This window comes from Lepidothrix coronata, unplaced genomic scaffold (assembly GCF_001604755.1).
Source record: "Lepidothrix coronata isolate B3197 unplaced genomic scaffold, Lepidothrix_coronata-1.0 Scaffold129, whole genome shotgun sequence".
Classification (NCBI taxonomy): Eukaryota; Metazoa; Chordata; class Aves; order Passeriformes; family Pipridae; genus Lepidothrix; species Lepidothrix coronata.
This window is the reverse complement of record NW_016690309.1, coordinates 2,604,308-2,629,944: the sequence shown is the minus strand read 5'-3', so window position 1 is coordinate 2,629,944 and position 25,637 is coordinate 2,604,308. Positions and strand designations below refer to the sequence as shown.

The window sequence follows — 25,637 nt, the reverse complement described above, 5'->3', positions numbered from 1 at the left end:
GCGGACTGGGTGGAATGGTGGGAATCATAGAGAGATGATTTTGACTTGTGGTGGAGAGGCAGGATATAAAGACTCAGACACAGCTCCTGAGGGAACAAAGAATATAGAAAATGAGATATTTTCTGATACTCAGAGATGTTCTTTCTCCAACTTCATCACTATTATTTGCTGCTTCTTGTATTTCAATTTAACTCCATTAATTTCTAAGTTAAAACCACTAGATGAGACCACCCCAAATACCAAAGCATTTCTGAATCACCTTTCAAACGTGTAGCTACTCCTTTTTTTTTTTAACTGAGCTTACATCATCCTGATGCAAAGAGAAAGCACAACACCTACCGAGCTTAAAGGTTCAAATGTTCACTCAGATATCCACTGCAAAACCACTGCAATGAGTCTAAAAAAGGTCTCAATGATTTCAACTAAATTACAATCCTCTTAGTCTCAAATGATGTTTCACTTATGGGAACAGAAGTCTTGACCTGCTAAGGTTGACAGAAGGGGCACCAAATGGACTGTGTGAGTTCCATGGAGAGTGACAGTGACTCTCAACGAGCTCTGTCGTTACCGCTGCCTAATGCTGCCCAGTCTGACTCTGATTGCATTTGACTGTGGAACTTCATTGCCTGTAAGAGATTTAACCATTAGTACAGGCAGGGCAGACAGCACTTTCTATAGTTAGGACTGTGTGACCTCTGCTTCCAGCACTTTAGAACTCAGCCAGAATAAACCTATTCAGACCATGACCTTTCCTGCAAAGTAGGTGCTTAATGTTGGTTCAGAACATATTTTAAGAAATTTGATCAAATGTGAACCATTTTAGGAGACTAGATTTAAGCAAACAGCTTTTAATTTTTACTTGGACATGTATAGATAGAGATGTAGCTATAGATATCTTACAACTGCTTTGCTAAGAAAGTGCTTTTGTCCACTGAGCACTAATTCTGCAGCGGTGCTACACTACTTGTGAGAAAGTGGCTTCAGCTCTATTACTTGAAAACGCCACCCTAATGTGAACAAAAAAAAAAAGAACTCTTGAAAAATCTCAGCTGAAAACTTCTAGAGAAACTAGATGCTTTATTTTGGTTTTGACGGTCCCCTATATCAAGAGTTTCTAAGTTTCCCAAAGAGATTTTTAGAAAAGGTAGGAAATACACTTTACAATATGCTATCATTTCTCAGTTGTATCACCATATATCATATTTTCAACAGTCCCCATGGGAATCTTAAATGATCTTTTCTCTAGGACAAATATCTCATTTGTCACAGAAGATGAATGGTAGAAGGAGCACTGAGTAGGTGGGCAGAGAAAGAAAAAATAAAGGTGAATTAATCTGACTTGTTAGGGTGCCACAGATCTCTAGCATTGTGCATCACTTACCCTAAACCAATTCACACACAGCTTTTAACTGAGTATTTGACTGTTCAAACACTTTGTGCTAAAAAAAAAAAACCAAACACAAAAATGGGACAGTTCTTTCACATGCTGGAAAAACACAAAAACGGGATGGGGCACCACTGCAATCAGAACTGTGGAAGTCTTTTCAAATACATCTTTGTACTAAAAATAATTTGTAAATTGCTAGCAAACAAATAGCTGCTCAAACTTCAAGGGTTTTTGTTCTCTTTCTCAGCAAGAATGGGTTTCAATTACAAAATGTAATTAAAAGCTGAATTTGGGGCATGTTCACTAACTGCGGAAAAACACTCCCTCCAACACTACAAGGAGAAAGGTTCATAAAAAAATTGTTAAGCACTATGGTTTATTTCTAGCTAGCTTTTATTTCTTTGACTGCATGAAAGCACTTTACACATTTAACACATATAACACATATCAGTGCTTATTTCTTCATTGCTATTCGTTGTCTCATCTTCTGGAAATGGGAAATACTTTATTTTGCATATGCTTGCATGACTTTTGGCATTTTTCTGCAAAGGTACACAATTCCAGGGCTATTAGGAAGAATAAACAGAGGACAGGGATTTCTCACATTTCATTTGCTCTCACTCTCCAGCAGCTTCCACCACCAATCAGTAAAGCAAGCCCCTGACTTCTGACGTCACTTACAATGTGGAGCAAGAACTGTGCACTCCTGAGCAGGCTAGACAAGTGAAAATAGCCTCAGACAAGTTGAAGGGCAGGTTAAATGAAAATTAATTGATGAGACAGGTGACAAATTTAGTCCACACAGCTCTGTGCAAAGACAGCTGAGCTTGCTGTGCCAATCTTAGCTCCAGAATTAGAAGCAACACGGGGCTGTGTGGAGCCAATCTGCCCAAATGAAGCAGCGGCTTTGCTCTTCATCCCCAAACCAATGTTCCTGCCCAGCAATGGGCTCTGCCCTCTGGGTGCATGTCCACCCCAGCTCAGGCACCTGTGAACTATGTTCCATATCCCTCATGTCCAGCTGGAGCAAAGCAAACCACCCGTGAAGTGCGTCATGCTGACCACTGTTTGTTTGCTCTTACCAGCACAGGGGAACACGAGCCAAGCCACCAAGGAAAGCTGCATCCAGAGGAAAACAGATCTAAGCACATTAACTCTTTGCAGACCCATTTAGGGTGGAAAAGACCCCTAATGTCATCGAGCCCAACTGTTTCATCCCTCGGTGATTGTTAAAGACTCCTTCAATATCCACTTCCCTGTAAATACTTTACTGCTTCTCCTGGTGAGGATACCCTCCTGCCCTGAGTGTTAGAAACCAAGCAGATTATTAGAATTTACAAGATGGAATGAACTACAGGAGGAAATTACTCCGTTATAAGGCCAGTCTAATTGCAAAGCAACACAGGAAGATGTTCCACAGGCTCGATGCTTTTGGGATAAAACTTGCATTTGCTGCAGTGCAATCCTGAGGAAAAATTTCAGCTCATTTCTGTCTTTTCTGTGGATCCATGTAATGAGCATAACATTTCATTCATGTCTTAAAATTTAACATGTTAGGAGGCACAGCAGGTAATCACTGAACCTTCAAGCATGACATTCTGTTTAAGACAGCTAAGATAATCACTGAATGAAAAAAACAAATATCAAGTAGTTATGGGATACAGGTGTTATGTTTCTTCTGGAAACAGTGAACAGTCACTGAAGTAGCAAATACAAATTTGACATTCCTACTTCAAAATGATAAAGACAAAGTGCAAAATATTCCCAAAGCACAAGAAGAATGATCTAAGAGTGGAAACGGAGGAAGGACTATACTGGCTACGTAAATACTTTTCTGAAAGAAATTTGGCACAATCCGCATAGAATCTCTAGATTCTGATACTAGACTATGCTTTCCTAAAGAAAAAAAAAGTATGATGAAAACCAGTGGAAGTTAAACCACTACAAATTCAAACTGGAATTAAAATATGTAATTTTCCTGAATAAAACATTATGACACCTTTGCAGAAATAACACAGACTACCCTCACCACTTAAGCCCTACCTTGAGACTGCATAACATTTTTGTAAATATTTTATATCTCAAAAAAAAAAAAAAAGTACATGTTTGATGCATGAATATTTAACTGAGGATTTTAGACAGAGAATGAAATAATCTCTTCTGGCCTTTTAAATCAGCAGCACACTCAAGTTCAAAGTGATGCTGCAGTGGAATCAGGAACAGTCAGAGGGAGGTCTGAAGTTCAAATTCCTCACCTACCAAAAGGAAGAATGAAAAGACTTCTGTTTCCAGCATAATCTCACTGGCTGCCAGTGCCTGATTTATGTAAGAATGACTCTCTTAAAATTCAGCTTATGTCAAATTTACCTCCCATTGACTGTTATCTTGTGCAAATAGAACTTTCATTCTGGTATAGCTCTGCAATGCCAAAAGAGAATGAAATCTACACTTCCTGGTTTAAATCAGATTTCCATGAGCTGCTCTGCTGACAAAGAGGATCAGTTTTGTATCACAGAGAGCTCAGGGACAGCCTGGACAGTGCAGCACTAGCTGGAATGAGAGCCTGTGCTCTGATATTGGCAGCATGAAAGCTCTTGACTATTCAGTTTCATTGGGATTTTTAGTACTCCTCCTTTCATACCTCTTGGGACAGATTTTCCACCACCTTGCAAACTAGACTCAGCTGCACTTGCACGAACCCAGTGAAAATGCTGCAAGCTCTAAATAGAAGAGTTACACCTGGCAGGGTAATCTAAGGAAAAAAGCAATGAAGAATAAGACTAAGCTTTCCTTCTTCTCACTGGAGCACTTTTCTATTGTAACTCAAATGGGTTATTTAGTAAGAAGTATCACAGGCTGAAGCCTACAAACTTCTCCATTATGCCAGGCCAGTGGTTCCCAAAACCATTCACATGGTCACCTCTCAAGATGAAATTCCAGGTTAAATCATTTGCCAAAACAAGCTGTCTATTCCCCTATCAGTTTGCCTGGACTGCCTCTCAGTCAATTTATGAAAAGTGTCAGCCTATTTAAAACCCTAAAGGGTTGAAATGAGACCAAAAAAAACCCTAAATAAGCCAGTCCCCTTAAACAATGGGGAAAGCAATAAAAGATTAACATTCTTGATCTTCAGCTGAGAGATCAGTTCCTCTTGAAGAGAAAAAGGCTCTACAGACTCAGAACTTTTTTTCACAGAACTTCCTAACTTCTGGATTAGCTATTTTGGTTCAGTTTATCTTGGCAACAAGCATAACCCTACACTCACCAGTGTAAAAGCTACACTGGACATGGGGATAATGGGAGAATTAGTCCAGCTTGCTGGACTATTTAGACCTACAAAACCTCTTAAACTTCTGTGGGGAATTAAGCTCATAACACACCTCATTTGTTAGTGGAATTATAAAGTGTTGCCTGTGGAAGAGTTCAAGCCAGTAACCCACAGGAAGGGTTGGCAGTCCCTGACCCAGTCATCTACCTGGGGATCTTGATATGCTTAAAGGTAGATAAAAATATCACACACTGCCAGTTACTGGGCAAGTCACCTTCGATTTTGTTCTTTTTGTTTTCCCTTCATTCCTTCCTCCAGGATCAGAGTGATTTAAGTGTGGACATAGGAAGTAAAACGTTCACTGAATAGCCTGTTAGATGGTTACTGCCTCAGGGTTCTTTAGCTGAGACATGGCCAGTCTGTTTGTTACACACTGGCTTGGACATGACAGCGTTGCTTCTGGTGTTCACTCTGCTCCTGGGCACGCGCTAAGGGTTTAACACCCAGCTTTGCACCGCGGCAGAGGCACCTAAATTTCCCCCAGACCCCCAGTCAATACTGTAAGAATACAAGAATTGTATCATTTCATACAGTAGTCACAGAATCCTAGAGTCACAGAATCCTTAAGGTTGAAAAAGATCTCCAAGACCATCGAGTCCAGCCTGTGACTGAACATCACCTTGTCAAATAAACCACAGCACCAAGTGTCACATCCAGGTGTTAATGTCATCCAGTTGTTAGGTTGGAATGCTGTGTTAGAACCAGGATCCTGTCTCTGACAGAGGCAAGGAGCAGATGGCTCAGGAAGAGGCCAGAAGTCACACAACATTACAGTCTTACACCCACTGTGCACCCTCCTATCTTCCAAAAACCCACAGCTTGCCTCTGCCAGCTCGAGTAGGTTTTCATTCACCCAGAAAATGTCCTCTCACAGATTGCAGGCTGACAAGTGCCCTCAGCTCATGAAACACAGAGTTCTGGCAGCCTGCAGTTCAGGACTCTGCTGATCTTGTATCTTCTGGTCCTGCTTATCTACAGGGGTGGTTTTACACTGCAGTGGAAGAGTCCTGCACTGTGTGGGAAGTGTAAAACTCTCCCTACCAGACAAATTTTTGTGGACTGTGTTGGGGACTAGGAAAGGGAACACAAGGTTCCCTCTTTTCTCCACAGGAGCTGTACATGCCTGACTGGGCCACAAACTTTCCTTCTGTGCTGCAACCATTTTTCTGTGACATTTGGCACAGCCCATCCTACAGCTGCATCCTTCCCACCTATCTCAGCTGCTGCACTTAAAGCTGGTGGAAATTGTGCTTTAACCATGAAACACGGGGCAAACATGAGAACTCAATTATGATTATGTTTCAGAGGAAGAAATTTATGCCATAACACTGACATAGGAAAACCAGACATTTTACTTCAGGGTGAGAGGGGAGGATATGCCCTAAAAATATATTGTTTCCTCCAAAGATTAAATACGACAAAGCCCCAAAGAATGTTCTTCACTGACAAATTGTTTGTTTGACCTTAATAGTTTGCTGCTAGAAGGCAGCAAAAAGAAAGTCTGAAGATCAGTCTCTCTGTATCATTTCATTACAGTAGATCGACCTCCCATTTCTCAACTGACTTTTGGGCCAAGCTGACCTTTTTACAGGCAAAGGAGCCCTCACTAAGATAGTTAATTTTGTCAGGAACAGCTTTATCACCCTCTAAGTATGTTAAACAGTGGTGTAACAGCTTGGCATAATTTCCTCTACTGGTACCTTTAAATATCAATCCACAGAGAGTATAAAGCATTATTATCATATTCACAAGTTTCTTCCCTTAAATATTATTTACAGCAGTTTACAGTAATACTCTAAACTGATTATAAATATATTAAAATCTACAAGTCCACTCTGATGTGAGATCATTACTTTTTCTTTTGAGTGCACAGAAAAGGGTGAGGCACCCGAAGTTACCATGCAGGGGGGAAAAAAAGTTGCTTTTGAGAAAACCAGACTATTTTCTGGACTTCTTGCGGCTCACCAAATTAACCAGAAGCAAAAGAAATCAAAATTTTTTTTTTAGAATTTCCTTTCAAAAGAAAGGCAAGGCTCTGACACAGTATTTTAAGTAAATTTTAAGTAAAATAATCAACATTCTCTTTTTTAAACACTGATTTCTCATTTTGAATGCCCCTCATTCTTTTTTTTACTATTGTTTCCTTGCTAATAAATTATGTGTAAGAATGCAAGGGTAAATAAATGAAAAATCCCCACTTCCTCAAGAGTTAAACCTGAAACCACATGTGTTTAGTTCTTTCAATCCAGTTCTGTCCAGTAAAAAATAATTTAATGTACCTTTAAAGCCAGATTTTGCATATATACACCTAAAGAGAGTATGAGGGAGCAGGAATGTCTAGACTCCTCGACTGGGTTATTCATGCTGCCTCATTAATGCACCTAAAAACACATCTAACTTAGGAGACTGGTTTTAGTAGGGGATAGATGGAGAGAGATCTGACAGACAGAAGTGACAGGACAAGGGGGAATGGCTTCAAACTGACAGAGAGTAGGGTTAGACTGGATATTAGGAACAAATTCTTCCCTATGAGGGTGGGGAGGCCCTGGCACAGGTTGCCCAGAGAAGCTGTGGCTGCCCCATCCCTGGAAGTGTCCAAGGCCAGGCTGGATGGGGCTCTGAGCAACCTGGGCTAGTGGAAGGTGTCCCTGCCCATGGCAGGGGGTGGAATGAGATGATTTTTAAGGTCTCTTCCAACCCAGACCATTCTAGGATTCTAAGATTCTGTGTTTCTGCATAAGGCCAGCAGTACAAACTGCTCAGGCCTTGTCTTTGGAAGACACTGTTCCACACTGTGTCAAGCTTCAAACATCCAAGTGATTTTCTTCACTGCTTTCAGCCAAGAAAATACATGCACAATGAACAAGGCATTTCTTCTACCTACCTCTACCCTCACTAAGTGCTGGAATGCAAAAATCTCTTTAATTCAGTTTTGTCTGTGACCATATTAGAAATCCCAGCTTATGCAATGCACCTCTGCTGAAGGCAGTGCTAAAGACATTTGGGTCCTTGAAAGGTTGGTTTCTGTAATGCTTTGAGTGGAAAGAAAACAGTGAAAACCCAAAACCACTAGACAGTTAACAAAAATTCCAATAAACAGGTGTGGCTCCTTTGAAGTCAGAAAATACTTCCTACGTTTCCCAGTTACAAATAAGGCCTAACCTGAAATGCTTGAAATTAGAAAGACTTACTATGACTTGCAAGAGTTAAGAAATAGGCTGGGGAAAGAAAAAACCACAATTTAATACAGTTCCAGGGTATTTTGAGCAAGAGGAGAGCTACTGGTTATTTTTTCTGCTGCTCTTCATTAAGAAAGAGTATTGTGAGGCTGCACCTGAAAAGTCAAGTGATGACTACAGCTGAACAGGTTTTACATTCCCTGGTTACTCATGCTGCTCTAGTCTCCACTGAGCTTTAAGATGACCTGTCAGATGACACAGACAAAAAGACACTCATGCCTAGACACCTCACGGTCTTACAAATACCATTTCTTGTGCTCTGGAACCGACAACTGGTCACTCAGACATGGGTCAATCACAAGTGATCACACGAGACAGAAAATACAATATATAGTGTAGCACAGTAAACAGAAAAGGAGCCAGGAGCTGATTAGCTAAAAGAAAAGGAAAGAATGAGAAAAATGTCTCTTACGTGGTCAAGATTGTTGTAGAAATCAATACTGGCTGCACACAGGTATCTCCCAAGCAGAGTGGCATGGGTGGTAAAAATTGTGGCGACGGGAAGTTTCTGAGACCGAGCCAGTATCAAACCCACTCCTGCCTGCCACTCGTGGAAGTGGGCAATTATATTGGGCTTGTCCTCAAACTGACAGGAAAGCTGAAAATAGAAATAACATACATGAAACATGCATTATCCTGCCCATTATCCCAGCCCCAGAAACCTCTTTTTTTTTTTTTTTTAACATGATGCCTTGTAAGTGCTTGCTTGCTTTCTTGTGACAAAACAGTACAACAATTGAAGTCGTCATGTGTCTTGATTCCCACCAGCCCTAACCCTTAGCCCAAGGATGGGCCTCAGAACAATCTCCCTCAAGTGTCAGGAACTCTGGCAAGGACAGTCACTCTTATTTCCTTTTACTTGCTCTTCTGCTGTTGAAGCTCTTGTTTGGATAAGAAAATCATGAGCATCTGTGACAGAGAGATGATGCTGCAGGTTAACTAAGCTTCCTCTCTTCAGAGTGACATCTGAAGTCACAGTGCCACCATTAATTCTGTCTGTCTGTCCATATGCCCTCTTCAAGGCAGTATCTGATTGCTGAAACATGGCTTGACTGGCTTCCAGGATAGTTTGGGAGTGTGACAGCTTCACTTCCACAGGAGAGAAAAAGGCAGTTTGAGATCCTGCTTGTAAGAGTATCCTGTGACGAATAAGGGAATTGAGAAGAAACAGTGGGAAGTGACATAAAGACACAGCAGAAATCACACCGGGCAGCCTCCTTGCCTTTCTCCTGGAAAAATACAGTTAAAAGACCACCTAACATTTAAAATTTAAATACAAATTTGACCTACATCAGGTATCCCATTCCTTAAAATTATAGTTTCTGAAGTGGAGAATAGGAACCACATCCTAAAGCATTTCTGGTCTGCAGGCAAGGCTGAGGTTTAAAAATCTCTAGGTTTAAAAACTGTACCTCTTTTAAAAACCAGGCTGTTAATGATCCAAAAATCACAGCATCGTTGGCTTCTTGGTCATGATAGGGGATCCCTATATTGCTGGCGTCCCAAAATTCACCTTTCCACCTGTCCAGATTCCAAGCTGCTGATCCTATGTCAAACAGTAAGACATATGGGCTGCCCTCTATCAGCCATCTTCCAAAAAAGACCTATAGAAAAGAGGCGAGGCTATGTTAAAGACAATAAATAAACAAAATATAAAATATAAATAAATATTAAAAAATAAATAAAAATAAAATAAAGAAAATGTTAAAGTGAATGTACAGGCAAGTTAGAACAACGATTTTCATCCATCAAATCTAAAGTATTTGACACAGGGAATATGTGATCACAGTCCCACACACTCAGGACTTGCAGTTTTCCTTGCAAAATAGGTGGACTAATATTGGAATAAAGGAAACTACAATCTTTAGAAACATTTTATTTTTAAGACTTTCATTTTAGATTTTCATTGCAATATTAACCTTTTTTCCATGGGGAGAAAAAAAAAAAGCTTAGGAGGACTGCACTTGGTTGAATAATGAAGCTTTATGTTCTTATTGAAGAACATTAGATTTTGTTCTTATTTCAAAATTATTATTTTCTGTCAGTCATATTTGTATCCAATCTTTTGCCATTTATGCCAGATCACTGGGGATACCTGTATTTACCATGATATTTCCTCATTCTTCCCATTTGGCAGAGTGGAAGGATCAATGCAAAGGTGTACTAATACCTAAACCCACATCAGGCTAAAAATACAGCTTTCCTGCTTTATCTTTAAACATCTCTAAGAGTGTAGAACTTCACTGCCTTAAGTGACCCAGCTGTACCCAGATTGTACCAGTCTGCACAGTCCAATTAGCTCACATTAATTCCACCATCAAAATGGATGGGACCTCAGAGGCTGAACCCAGCCCTGATGCTACAACAGGCTGAATAGAGGTCAGGTCTTGAAAAAATGAGTTGAAAGCTCTCAGACCTGTTTGCACAAAAAACACAGGGTGTAACAAAGAGAGGTCTGCTCCTTTTTGCTACTTATGTATTTATTTCAGGCCATCCGGATTTGTTGTTCAGGAAAATTAGGTTAAAAAGCAGGGACTTTGTGTGAACCCAGACAAATTCAGATTATTCACCTAAATGTGTAGTCAGGTTGTGGCAAGGGACACACCTGACCTGAGAAGTTTGGAACCCTTGGTTTAAAACGATCCATTGTGATGCATAAGCAAAATCCAGACATAAATGTTAATAGGATAAGTGCAGCTCCTGGAAACTACAGCGTCATTATTAGAGATCAAAGCTATATTTGACGTCCCTGGAACAGATTTGCTGCTGTATATGAATATTCCAGCAGCACAGTGCACATGTGAGTCTGGCAGAGTTGGCTGATTAAACGGAACCTATTGCTGGAACAGCATGAAGGGTATGTACAGCACTGCAATTAATCTGCCCCACAAGTCTAGAGCTGTTTTCCAAACAAAGGAGTGTTACACTGTTTGCAGACACCTCTTTATAAGCAACAGAGGCAACATGGATAATTTGATCAATCACTTATGAAAATCTGATAGAAATAAGTTAGATTAGACCTTTCAGTTTGACCCCAAACAATGGAAGCATCACCTCAGTGCCCCCAGCAGACACTTTCCCAAGCTGTGGCACATATTCATCCAGCAACACACATCTGCACGACATGAAACAGGGCATTAAATCCTAATAACAGCAGGACTGCTCTTACAAAGAGAGATAATACATTGCCAGAGCCACAGCTGGTGGCAGTCCAAGAGCTTCACGAATTTTTACATTAAAGTGTGCCATGCCCCTTGGCCACAGACACTTGTAAAAATGCTTCCTTGCTGCTGTCTCACATCTGTTCAGCACACATTATAAGCAGACAGCTTTTCCTCCTGCAGACTAACATCCCTGAGGGCCTCAGGGTTGAATCAGAGTGAAGGCAGGTTCTAGATCTCTGCTGAAGGTTGTCAGGAAAGGAGGTCAAACTTAGCATGTGTTATCTTCCACCGATTTTCAGGTCATCAGCTGTTCCCAAGGCTGCAGGTGCTTGCGGCTCAGTAGCTGCCCATCAGCACAGCAGATTCCACCCTTTCATCGATATTGGAAGAAATTTATTCCTAGTATACTGTTGGAGAAACTAAGTCATGGAAAGGCCATGAGGTTTGACTGAGGTATCACAGAAAACACTGGTTAAAAATTGTGTTGAATCGTGTTAAAAACTGTGGTGAATTCCCTCCTGGTATTGTGGTTTAACTGACAGTTCCCTAGGACTAGTTGCAATGAGCAATTCTTTGTCAGCTGGGTGCTTGTCTTGAGTCCCTTCCTGGCTTTCAACTCAATATAATGCTACATAAGAAAAACCACAAGCTAGTGGAACCCTCTCCTCACTCCAGCACAAGCATGTGGAATGAAGGGCTCAGTCAAAGTAAGGTCATACTATATCCACTGAAATCTCACCGTACCTTGAGACTAGATAAATAAGTCATTAATCCAATTAAGCAGTTAAAACCTGTAATTGGATAAACTGGTTCTTCCTCAAAAATAACCTTTAATGAATTGACTCTGCTGTTCTAACAGTGGGTTCTGAGCCTCTCCCGTGGTGACATTGAGCAGGACTGCTGTGTCAAGTGGAACGGCAAGAGCATTAACCCGAACCGTAATCTCCTCACAGTCAGCTTTGTTGCCCTGGGAAGCAGCAGCACATCTGATTTACCTGACACCCCTGGCTTTTCATGTTGTCCATTGCCTTCTTAACTGCAGCATTGGGAGGCTCACAGAGTTCCACCTGAGTCTTCACATTCTGCTCAAAATAGGGGCCGATCAGAAAATAGTTTTCGCCCCATTCGTCCGCTGTCGTTTTGGCTTTGCTCTGGATCACAGTGTAAATGCCTCCCACTGCAAAAGAAGATCACAAAGACCAAAACATAGAAAGGGAAACAGGCCACAGATCTCTGTAATAAGCTCCAACCCACCTCTAGTTAAACCACTTCACACATGTAGGTTCTAAGTGAAACCCAGACTCTATCAAGTAAATAGAAGTTCAGTCTCTTAAATGATATCAGAGCTTCACTGTTCGGTTGAAGGATTCAAATCCTGGGGCTCATTGATTCTGCTGCATCCCAAGCATAGCCTTCTGGGTTTTTTATTGCTGCAGTTCTAATTTCAAACATATTTTTCATTATGTGGTAAGATCCGAGCCGGCACTTACAGCTTGTTTGACACAAACCACTGAGAGAAGCTGAGGGACTGATGGATGTCATGGACTACTAACGATAAAAACGGATAGAAACCAATATCCTCAAAGCAGAAGCTGTCTCGTTCCATCATCATTCTAAAGAATTATTAAAGCTGGAATGAATGTAGCCTACACTGACAATATAAATGTCTGCATTGTCCTTGGCAATACTCCAGGCAAGAAGACTGTGCTACACCTTTCAGCAGTGACATCAAAATTACATATGGAATCAGCACAGAAAGTTGCTAGTGATTCATAGCTGGTGCTCCAGGCTCACTTTTTTCAAGGTACTGAGATATCCAGAGGTGTCAATGCACCTCACCCAATTGCATTTGTCAAGAATCTTGAGAAGTTACCCACTTTTCCTTAAAAATCTGCCACAAACAACCGCTATTCACAATACAGCAGGCTGAAGTTTTTTGGGAGATTAGTTCCTAGATTAATTAAACTGTATCCCCTGACAACTACAGGAAGCTTTCTGCAAAGCCTGGTATCTTGCAGCCCTGAGGAATCCAGTGAGACAGATACATATTTAATTATGCTCCTAGAAAAGAAATTGTGCACTTAATTTCCTTTTTGCTACAAATATCCCATTTGTTTTGAGTGCTGGAAGGATCCCTAGCTCTAATATTTTCATGTCAGGATTCTAGGTATTTAACAGAAGAAAAACAGATGCAGTTCCAATCTACCAGCTTACTAAGTAGAATTAGCATGATAAATTATTTCCCTTAGCAATTCAAGACCTATTAATACCCTTAGTAATTCAAGCCCTAAGAAGACAAGAATCTTGCAGATCTGTGTTCCTAAATCATGCTCACAATTTTAGAGTTTCATGTCATATAGATGTGGAACTGCAGAAGGAAATTTATGCATAACACTATTATTTTTCACTTCATTAGGACCAGAAAGCTTAAAAAACTAATTTATAGTCATCATATACTTCCATGGCTGCTTTGCACAGGGATTTATGGAAATCCTAGGTAAGTGACACTGTATTTTCCCTCTGCTCACAAGCTGAGAGATTCTACTCAAATAGCCTCGATTCAGATAAACATAAAATTTAAATTATATGAGGCAAGTCAGAAAATTCAACCTAGAAAGTGATAGTTAGGATGATATGTCTGTTCTTACAGAGCGGTAAATACATCACATGGGCATAAGGGGCTTCAATCCAACACGGATAAACAGGAGGCTTGGTAGAAATCTTAGTCATGGTTTGAATTGGCAGGAGGACAGAGCTCAGAATGAGGGAAGAGTTGAGTGCAAAGCAGCCTGGGGATCCAGGAAAAAAAAAAAAAAGAAAATATGACTTGCAAGATGAAAGATAAAAACATGATAAAGCTGTATATGACTAGAGTGGTGCAAAGGCCTTTCCCCCATCACTGGAGTGCAAATCAGCCTCTTTCACACTGCAAGGGGTTCAACACTGAGCTGAGGAGATGAATTTCCACATATATTCATTTTAAGAGTAATAAGGAAGCTGCAGCTGATGGGCTGAGTAGATCCTGGACCTTTATTTTGCACAGCCAGCAGCTGAGTGTTTCTTTCCACATGGTTTTGTACGTCCTAAAGCACCAAAGATGTAGGGAAAGCCTCTTATGAGGGAAAAGGTGGAAAGTGTGCTGTGCTCTGCCATTGTAATCTGTTGCACAGCAAGGTAAAAAAACATTTCAGGGAATTGATTTGCCTGAAATGCAATGAAACGTACTCAGGACAAAATGCTAATATTTAACAACTTTTTGTAAATATTATATATTTACAGCTAGGTAAAAAACGTTTCGGGGCATTGATTTGCCTGAAATGCAATGAGAAGTACTTAGGATAAAATGCTATTTTTTTACAATTTTTTGTAAATATATATATATATATATATGTTTATATATATATATATATATATATATATATATATATAACACTATAAATTATAAAACCAGTACATTTTAGGGACTGTAAAAACTCTTCAGAAAATAGCTGTGATAAAAAGCCCTGTTACCTGGTCCCAAAACTGGCTTTTGTCTTCCCAGTTACTGTGCAAATATGACTCACAAAGCATGTCTGTGCATAAGCTTTAATTGACAGGGGAGGGAAACTGTGCAAGTGAAACTATGGATGTGGGAAGTGTTGGGTATAACTTAAAAAAAGACATCTTGAGAAGAACAGAGCAATGTCTAGAATAATGCATTGACTTTTGAAATCACACTTTTCCATAGCAAATTCAAGGAGCACACTGTGTATCATTGAGAGATAGCTTATATATGCTCAGTTACTCTGAATTCCCCAGAAATACCTGTGCCAGTACGCAATATCCTACTGAGTAACAGGGTTGATATATTCACTTGGAGCCTTGGAGAATTCTCAAATTACTTGCAACAATTTGGTTAACCTCCCTATTCTTCTCCAATAAGATGTTTTAAGGCCATATTATAACCAGAAAACCTTCCCAAACAACAGGGATGTACCAAAATGTTACAAGTTTCTGCATCCCGCCTCTGAAGCTTTGTACTTTGAAACTGGTTTTAAAACAAACAATAAAAGGAAAAATGAGAAATAGATGCAGAATCAGGAGAAATCAGATGCAGAGAACTGGTTTGGAACATCACAAACATAGGGAATGAGCTGTAAAACATGAATATAGAGATAGTTTAATTTTCTGGTCTTCACCAAAATGCTTTATTCAAATATTTAAAGTTTTAGTGGTTTTAAAATGCCCTTGAAAGAAAAACATTTCTATTATTTCTTTTTAAAATATGTTTTTAACTTTTCTACCAGAATAAATTAAATCAAGTTAAAAAGTAAATCAATAAATGTTTTCCCACATTCATTTCCTCACCATTCTTCCTTTTTTATTTTAAGGTAAAAAATAAACTGGCATGGAAAGGGGAACTAAAATGTTTGGGAAAGAAGGGTTTTTTTAATTTAAGAGAAGTTTGACCTTTTCCACACACTCTTTTCCTACGCAACAGAGGACCAGAATAATTCCAGGGCTCTTCAGCTTCTTTGCCATGGCCTGACCAGGCCACTCAAAGCTTTCCTGAGAACCACATCTGCCATGGGATCCACGAGAGCAGTTTGACCCCAGGCTCAGGACTCAGACTGACTTCACTGCCTCAGTCACTTATTACATCAATTACCCTTTTGCCCTTCTCCTCAGAATGTGCCTCTGGTCTACACAGCTGTGACAAAAATTGGGATTGAACTTCTTTTTTTCTAATATCTGATCGAAATTTGATTGATTGATTGATTGATTGATTGCCTGTCGAAACATCTGGGGACCATTTATAGAATAAGGTTCTAAGATGTGTCAGGTGGAAAAAAACCCAGAATATTCAGATGGCAGATGTTTTTTCATGTATTATTTTGGGCTATGTTTGTGGCCAGGACTTATCAGAAAAGTTCTCTACATTCTGTGAAATGCTAGCATTCCAAGCATATTTTGAAATAATGCTGAAACGCTGAAATTTGTAACAGATGTCCACAATTGAGAAGCTATTTCTGTGTGCATCATCCCCAATGTATAAGATTTCATCAGAAATTGGTTTGACATTGACACACCACCCCACTCTAGAGCTGCACAGAGCTCTGATGCTGTGCTCATGCCAAGTTTATGCCAGCACATCCTCACTCCTCAAAGGGTGTTACTTCAGCTGTGTCATAAATTACAGTATTCACCTTCTCCCAGGGAAGTTTCATCACGGAAAGACATTTAACACAGAGGAGGTAAAATCCTGGTCCCACCGACTTAATTTGATTTCCAAGAGTCCAGATTTTCACCAGAGAAACTGTACAGAGATCTCTGAACCAAGTTTTCTTTTTAGCACAGTCTTTATTCCAATGAGGATGGAAAAAAATATTTAAGATTCATCTACCGGTAACTCTTGAGCTAATTTGTTCACAGCTGAATGATGATACAACCTGGCTGTTTGCCCAGCATTTTTAAGCATTCTCCTATTTTCTATCTAAAAGCTGCTAGTGGTGCAACAGGGGATACTGATCTAAATATCACTGGAATTACTTTAAAGACATCTTTACGGAGAACAGACCAGATCTTGAACATTCTCAGCCCTTCTCATTAATGTGGCAGAAAACCCACAACAGACAAACCCAACGCAGACACAAGATCTACATTGTTTGTAGCCATTTCATTTTCTGCTCCTGTCCTTAAAGTTTTTATTGATCATGTTATGGGGGAAGGAAAACCGGTCCTTTTTTCCACAGATATATGACCAGGCCTGGCTTTGCTGGGGCATGATGGTCAGGAGAGAAGGGGAAGGGTGAAAAATGCTGAGCTTCCCCATGATTACCACCAGATATGCGGCACTGCACTGGGGCCCTGCATTTTTGCCCTTCTGCCACAGAAACACAGTAGATCCACTTCTCAGTATGGGTCTTGCCCATCAGTGAAAAGCCAAATAAAGCGAGGAAAACCTTGCAAAACAAACTAGACTTTTCCCATTTCCTTGGCAGAGGACTTTCAACGCAAGAGGATTTCAGTGTTGTCCTTGGTTTAGCTAGCAAGTTCCTTTTCACATGACTTGGGGGAAATGAGAGGGAGAGTGGCACTTGAAAATGAGCCTTTTTCATTTCTCATTCCCTCCTTCAGCTACCTTATCTCTGCTTGCTCCAGAGAGAGAAGAGAAGAGAGAGAAGGAACTGAGAGGCCAATGCTTTCCAACATTTCTGTCAGAGGTTGTAACTTAGCACAGGCTGCAGCCAAGACAGAAATTATAAAAAGGGAACAAGGAGAAGTAGAAAGCTCTGCTTTATTATATTAAATTATCTAGACTTTAAAAATTATAGAAAAATAAAGAGGGACAACTTCACTGTTCCAGTTGCTGATAAAGAAGTGATGAGACCCTGGAAATAATGGATACTTGTAGATCTCTACTACTACTCTGACACACCTTTACACTGCCAGAAAGGAAGAACAAGACCTTCATGTTAAATGCTCAAAATTAGCTTGCCAGGCAATAAATCCAGCTAATTCTTATCTTCCCCTCTGTATTAGGAACATATACAGCAACATATATATACAACGAACTCTAAAACATGCAGCAGTATTAAATCTATGTGGGGTTACCCTACTTTGTCAAATAAACAATTCCTCCTTCTGCTTAAGGAAGTGGAAAATATACAGTATAAGCTAGTATTTCCTAAGCCTTCTAAGATTTCCATATCTTCTGTGGTGACTCTCCCTGTACTTTGCTAGCTACTCTCTCACAGTGCCCTAACATTTTCCAAGAACTGTTTATAAAAGTTAAGTCACCATGGAATGGTATTTAACCACGTGACTTAGACATTCGATTGCCTGGAAGTTGCCTGAGAAAAAAATTCTCAGTATCAAGAATTTACCAGAACAACAGGTTGAAACTCTCTTTATAAAGAGTTTTTGCACAGATGTTTCCAGTCAAGGTTGGTTGGTTAAAGGAAACTCTGCACAGAGATCCAATTCTAACAAAGAAATTGCTTTCTATGACTAGTTCTGTCAGCCCCATTCAAATATACGGGTTTGGTAAGTGGTACAATTAAAGGCACCTTATTTTTAAACTAATTGAATAAATATCTACTCATGAATATTTATTCTCCCATAAATTGTGAGAATAGTAAATTTTAGCTGTGTCGGTAGATTTGGCGTCAACAAGAGCTCTGTGAATGATTCAACAATTCACTGCACTTTGTACACACACAGGAATAACAGATAAATCTAATTGTTTTATTTTTTCTTAAACACACCGCGTGATAGCCACAACCACTGGGTCCAGATGACTCAGAATATTTATATACATACTATGGAGTTCAGAGATGGTAGTGACAACATCTGAATTTCCTAGATTTCTGCTGCCATCTGCTTGCCAGAGGCTCACTTATCATGCACACTGCAAAAGGGAATGCTGCATGCTCCAGGTTCTGGAATTAGTAAATGAACTCAAAAACCTGACTTAAACTACTGAAGAAGAAGCCCACAGGGATGCAAAGTCCAAAAGTTACTCTGTAGCACTTTTTGGTATTGATGCAGTTCAGCATTTTAAAAAGAGCAACGCAAAATCGCCCTGCAGTGCAGATTAAATACCAGAAGCTACCACAGAATAGTAATTCCCACTTCATGGGGATAAACACCAGCACTGCCTGCTCCTCTCCCACATATTTCCCCTTTAAAGTTAAATTCTTAACAGATTATAGATCCCCTTTCCTGATTAATCTCTATTTATCTGCCAGGACTATAATACACCGGGGGTCGATCATTTACTCAAATAACTCACTTTTGTGGTGGAAACAGAGCTTGTTCCCCCTTAGTGAACTACACATACCTGAAAGGGGATGATTCAATGAGTGAGTTAGAAATGGAGGCAGGAAGATCTTTGCCTAACAAGCAGGTGCCCTTTTCCTGACCAGCTGCATGCAGTGAACAAATGAAGCACCACCTGTGTTTGCAAAGAGCAGTCCGAAACAGTTGCAGCTGGTCACTGACGTTTGTTCAGTGGCTGCAATGCAGCTACATTTATTTATACCTCTTCCAAGTCTGGTCTTTTCTCCACACCGCTTTAGGAGGCTGAGGGAGAATCACAGAATGTTCTAAACTTCTCTGAATCTGATATCTGTTTTACACATAGTTTTCACGCATGACATTCCCAAGTGAATTTGCATGGAAGGTAAAACACAAACATGTACAAAGCAACATCTATACATCCATACATCTGTACACCCAGATTTATCACTTGGATGTTTGAACAACCTCTCCCTGGTGGTGAAACACATAAAGACACACAGACAACCTGACTATGCTCATCCCACACAAGCAGAGGAAGATGCAGCCCACACACAACGTGCAGTTACACACGGATGCCACACGCCCTCCTCCCAGTGCAGTGCCTCTGCAGCCCACTTGTCCTTCCCCAATCTCTCATTTAATGCCTTGCTTGTCCAAGCCCTTCATGCCTCTCTCCACTCCCTTGGAAACAGCAATACCAACTGCCAAGTGTTGTACAAACCTTTGTGGGTAACCTCCCAGGAAACTTCAAAGAGCAACAAGTCCTCCACTGGCAGGTCATCATCCTCCCACTGAGGAAGCCCATTCAGAGATGTTATGGACAGTGATCTAGCCAGTGGCATCTTCTTCAGCCCTTGAGTGCTCTCCACACAGGCCACAGCAGTTAGCCAAGGTCCAGTTACCGAGGCAGTTCTCTGCAGTTCTGGTCGGAGCAGTCTGCAGGTGTGCTGGGATCCGAGAAGGAAATTATTCAGATAGCTGGGAGCTAATGGGTTTAAACTGTCTGACCACCAGCATTAAATTGGCTCAGGGAAATCCTCAGGGCTTGAGAAGCAGCTGCTGGTAGAGGTAAGAATTTAAGACTGACCTGAGAAAGGTCTTGACTGTTTTGGGGACACAGCTCTTTCTTTTTCTTCTTTTAGAGGGGGCTAAAAACACTTTGGGGCTCCTCAGCCACAGCACTCAGTACCTCCCACCACCTCAAGGACAATGGAACCAGGAGGGTTGTAAGTTCAGCACCGCCCTGAGCAAACTCCAACAGGGAGGACCCTGTGAGTTCATCACCTGATTTGAGTCCAGCCCCCGAGTCCTCCCCTGGAGATACACCCTCCCATTAACAGCCGTGGAGCTTCCCTACCTGCTGGCTGCTCACCAGCCGTGGTGTAGTAGACTCATTCTACACAGTGGCTCTCAGGATACTGGCCAGGTTCAAGGCTGTTACCTGTTCCTCTTCAGTTCATAGTCTGTAAAAGCCTCAGTTTACCTCGTATCCTTCCTCCACAATTATTTTCCACCTCTGTTTCCAGGGCTCTGTAAGAGCTGTTGGCTGCATTCTGCTCTCCAGCAGCCCTGCAGCCCTGTCAGCTTTTACAGAGCTACAAAGGCTCTGTCCCTACTTTGTCATTCCTACTTTGCCCCTCCTTGAAGTCCTGATCCTTGATTTTCCAACTGGTTTCTCTTTTCTATGCCATAGATCTTTTCTGGCCTCTGGGCCCTTGTGCTCCACCCAGAGAACTCAGTGAGCACAGTGTGCCCTGCCTTGCTCCAGCACAGAGCTGGGATGCTGCAAGCAGTGCACACACATCTGCAGAGATGCTGGTCCCTCACTCACAACCTCAGATCCTCCAAGCTTCCCTGCTTGGAAGATTCTTATGTGCTTACATGTCTGGTGGGGAAGCCAGTGCTTCTGGGGCAGCTGTGTAAGTTAAATCTGATGCTGAGCTCAGAGCACAACCTGCCCAAAATCCACAGTTCAGCAGGGAGCAAATCTCCAGGTGAGATCCAGGACATCTCTGGCACTGTGGAGAATAACACTGCACCAGCAGGCATAGAGGGGATGGCTCTGAGCTCACTTAAGACAAAACAAGTCCAAGACAACTGGCTTGGAAGACAGGCAGCCTATCTGCATAAAAGTCTCTTAGACATCATACATAATGCATGATGCAGCTGAGCCTACCTTAATGACTAACTATCCCCCAAAAGACTTGCTCTTCCACTTCCACTTCCCATGCCCTCCCTGCATTTATGGTACTCAGACCTAACCCTGGGCTCATGGATACAGCTCACTGAACTAACCTAAGGATGTAGAAAACTGTTTTGCCAAGTGAGGAACTAGAGCTGTCTCAGAAAAGAGCCTGGTAAGAGGGGATGTAGAAGCACAGCGGGGAACAGAGGGAGTTTAACAGTTTACCAAAAAAAAAAAAAGAAGCCTGGCCTGAGAATTGTTATTTTTGGAGCAGGTGTGGCTTTTACTATCTGGAGTAGGTAGGAAAACCACGCCATCCTATAGTTTAAAAATCGTGTTATTTAAAAGAAAAACCAGTAATATTTTAAGACTCCTTCGTTTCTAAATATTGAATCTGTTCCACACTTTTCCCTGGACACCCAGCCTGAGGGTGAGGCTCACGAAGGCCATCTCAGGTGAGGACTTCCACTGTCCTTAAGCATTCCAAAGCCTGGAAAACATGCAAATAATTTTACAGCAATGAAGATGTAATAACAAAATTTGTAAGCTCCTTGTATAGTCTGTGGTTTTCAGGTTCCTGGGTGTCACGTTTTTCCAGCTTCTGTTTGTAGCAGGAGGATATATCTTTCACTTTTTGAATTTGACAGAAGATGATTTAAGTCCTTAAACCTTGGAGAATGAGTTTGAAAGGGTCATCAGACACCACAAGATAATTTCATAAACACTGGCAAGGCTATCACTGGGTGAACATAACTCACCTTTCACAGGTTGGAGATAACTCATGGGGTTTTTTAACTGATATAAAGTGCTCAATAGCACTATGAACATTAGTATTCATTTGTATTTCAAGTATGTTTCACTTTATCCAATATGACCGTCTTAGAGGGAGTTTTCACACATAGCCATCCCAAATTCCTGCTTTTTGTTATCAGTGAGGGAAAAGCATATGAAGTGCCTGGGAAAGACTGTCTCTAACAGACAGTCCAGAAACTTTCATCCTTGCAAATGCTCTTAATTGCTAGAGGCCAAAGGGCCCTCCCTGCTCATTATATTTATGGCCTGCAAGGATATCTGTGGGATATCTGGTGCACCTGGAGTTACCCAGCTTTATGGCCATAAAGGAGGTCATAAAGCTGTGCACCAACAACAAAATAAAATCAAAACACTCAGGATAAAAGCTGTATTCTGTTATTGAGAAGGACAACCATTAGCTGTCCTTTTTGTCAAGTGCAGTGAGGTGCAAGTGGTGAAAAGGACACTCTGCTGACACTACAATGATGTGTCATTTTTGTCACTGAGACAGGGAAAGGTTGTGACTATGACTGCACAGTTTGCTCCTTTTTCCCAAGAACAGAGCTCATGCTGAAGTGGGAAGGTGGAAATGTACCAAAAGGAGTAGTTTTTAAAATATAACATTGATTCAAACCTTTTCCAGAAGTCTGGAAACCAGTGAAACTGGTTTTGAGTCTGGCCTATTCAGGTTCTCATATTGTTTTTATCACTAACTACAGAGATGCCCTTTGGTAATACATTATTCACTGTGTGACAACTCTGCCAGACATCAGCTGTTACCTCACTAAATTCTTTTTCAGCTCACAGAAGTGAAACAATTTTGCTTGCAAGGATACTGGACAATAACAAGGCTGAGTTTGAAAAGAAACATATAAAATGTGTATTGTTTTCCCCAAATTTCCTGTAGTTGTCTGGAGATAGCAATGCAAGGACAATGCTGTGCATTCTGCCCTACCTGAAACTCCTTTCAGAACTGTTACCTCCTGGGATGTCATCTGCTCTGCACACTTTGATCCAACCACTTCTGTTTAAATAGATCAAACCTTTTTGTAAAAACTAACTCAGTACATCACCCCAGGAAGTGAGCCGTGGATATTGTCTTCACACCACAGTCCCTCCACAAGAACCACTTAAGACAGGCTTTTTTGGTGGAAAATCAACTTCAGTCTCCATGGCTGCAAGTGGGTAGGGGAAGAAACACTCCAAGTGTGGGAGTTTATGAGGAGGTAACCGTCCAGGACTGGCTGGCTCTGAACAGAACTGGGGTTTCAAGGGTTCCCTACATTAACTGTAGGGAAGAAAATAAGACACGGATGTTAGAAATGCTCATAGGCATCGAGACAAATTTTAAAGGAGGAAAAGACGATGGTTTGTAGCAGTTACTGATGCACACGGACTGTGCTTTAGATATTGAGCAGTAGGTGGCACTGGTGGCATTAACATGAGTCCTCCAGTGCTCGCGTAGTTTTGTCATTGCAGAGTTTAGGGAAAATCAGGGAGGTGTTCAAAAATCCTCTAGGGACAGCCCTAATTGCCTGCCTGACCTCAGCAAGTTCAGATCAGCCCAGCTGGGAAGTAGTGGCCTTTGCTCCTTCTTTGTGCAAGGCCAAAAAATGCTCCAAATCTCACACGAGTGCAGAATTGTTCCTTTCATTTAGAAGACAGTTGTACAGTGACCCTGGGAAGTGGCCAGGAGAGAGAGGGGGTTCAGAACCATCTGAAGTTTTGGGGAGTGATGTGACACAGAGGACTTTCCTCAGAGACACCTGGCATGTTTTGTCCAAAATAAACAGGCAGGACACACCACCCTAAAGCTCTCCATCTCAGCTGGTGTGAGGCTGGTGTTCCCAGCTCTGAGAGCATTGGGGCCTCTGCTGCTTCATCCTCAGAGCAAGAATGAGAGTTACCAACCCTGCAGACACCAGCTCACCACGGACAAGTTTAATGTTAATCCTATTGGACTTGGCCTTGGAAAATTATGCTAGACTAGCATTTTCATTGCTCTCCAGCTGTGTTTTCTTTTTAACACTATTTCACTGTTTAAACCTGCCTTCAGTTCCCTGCCCCAGTTTTATGCTTTGACTACTAAAAAAGCAGCTGATTTAACACTAAAAGTCAGTAAAATCCCTTGTGTCTCTCTTGTCTGTCAGTACCTGCTTGTCTGATATTTGCAGGGTAGTCTGACTGACCTTCTGTTCTGTATCTAATTACCTGGAAATGCAAGGGGGCCCAGGTCCTTACAGCAATTAAAATAACATTACTGATCTTACCTTGTGTGAGTGGAGCAAGTTGTCCTCTGCTTTCTGAAGTGCTGCTTCTTACTGCTCTGTCCAACAGCATCACAATGTTTTCTGGTAGACGAAGGAGTGACAAAGGTACCTCTTGACACACAGGAACGTGGCTAAAAACCTGTATTGCCTTTCATAGGATAACAAGAATAAAGTTCATGTATCAGTGGCCTGGACAAAGCAAAACATGAGTCTATTATGTTCCAATGAAAACCCACAAGTATCTTTTTAAGTACTATGACAATATAGTTATTAAGGAATTAAAACTATATTATGGATATTATTGATTGACTCCAGGGAATAGGTTGGTGTTGTATCAGCATAGACAGGGAAGCTGTTTGTTCTACAGCCAGGCAACTGTAATGAAGATATAAGATTGTGTGAGAAGATTCCCAGCAAAAAAAAAAATAATTGCAATATAATTCATGTACTTGCATAGGGCTTACAAACATCAGTGAATGCAAATAAACAGCCTGAAGAGCCTATTTATAAAATCTCAAAATCCCCTACCTGAGATACTCATTCCTATTTAACAACTTTGAACTAATCCCCCATAACATCCACAAGGCCACTTCATTGCTGATGACGTTTTTTAGAATTTTCTTTCATGATGGAAAAAAAGAGTAGAAAGAGAAAAGAAGTAGCAGCACAGTGAGGTTGCTGATGTGCTAAGAAAAGTGCTCACCACACAAACCACTGTTCTTCCCTTATCCCTTCATCTGTATCCACTCCCTCTTTTAACAGACCATTAGCGCTCTGGTTGCTTAAAGTCCAGGCACAAAAGATCTTGTACTGTTCAGTCTGTGACCACTAACAAAATAAAAACCCTCAAAAGTGGCTTTGGAGGGGATTGAAGGAGCAGCTGACAAACACTAGGTGACAGCAGCTTCCCAGCTCACACACTGCTGCCTTTCAAAATGCACCAACCTACCTGGGGGCTGTTTGCTGACCACAGAACGAGGTATGACCCTGCACTTTAATGGGGGAGGGTGCAATCAGTGAGAAACCTGTCTTACTGCAGCCCAGTGATCTTCAGAAATCAAAATTCACCACCAGAAGGGGAAAGGCCCCACTCCCTGTCCTCCAAAGCAACCAATGCCTCTTCATGCACATCACTCTCCGGAATCCTGCAAGATAATGTCCCACAACATAGCTTTGAATTCCCTCATTAACTGAGAACAGCATAAGAACAAAGCCAGGAAGGAACTGTACAAGGTTCCTGTACTAAATGTGCTCAGGTGAATATTCCTAATGGGTGTGTCCTGCAAAGAGCAGCATTTTATGCCATTTACCTCATAACAGCTGATCATGAACAGTTCTCAGCAGGAACTATAAGATAATCTCTCCAGGGGTGGAGAGCCAGGATCTCCACACCAAGTTATGAAAGGAGAGACTACAATTTTCAATCTCTTATTGGCAAAGAATTCTGCTATTTAGCCTGTCACTGAGAATCAAACATCTCCTAAGGCCTC

The 25,637-nt window shown here is 41.2% G+C and overlaps 1 protein-coding gene across 3 annotated transcripts in view; it reads right to left on the bottom strand.

The window, feature by feature from the left end:
• The window catches only part of GYS2 (glycogen synthase 2), a 41,677-nt gene extending 21,531 nt beyond the window's left edge, over positions 1 to 20,146 (bottom strand). The window contains exons 1-5 of one of the 3 annotated variants that reach the window (XM_017826604.1): positions 19,988 to 20,146; positions 19,622 to 19,847; positions 12,114 to 12,295; positions 9,367 to 9,558; positions 8,367 to 8,552 (exon numbers count right to left, since the gene is read on the bottom strand). In XM_017826604.1, coding sequence (XP_017682093.1) covers positions 8,367 to 8,552; positions 9,367 to 9,558; positions 12,114 to 12,295; positions 19,622 to 19,742 — 681 coding nt within the window. In that variant the 5' untranslated portion in view covers positions 19,743 to 19,847; positions 19,988 to 20,146. Of the gene's footprint in view, positions 1 to 8,366; positions 8,553 to 9,366; positions 9,559 to 12,113; positions 12,296 to 19,621 lie in introns of all 3 variants that reach the window. The other 2 variants (XM_017826603.1, XM_017826605.1) reach the window with 2 other exon arrangements.
• Between the last annotated feature and the right edge of the window lie 5,491 nt (positions 20,147 to 25,637).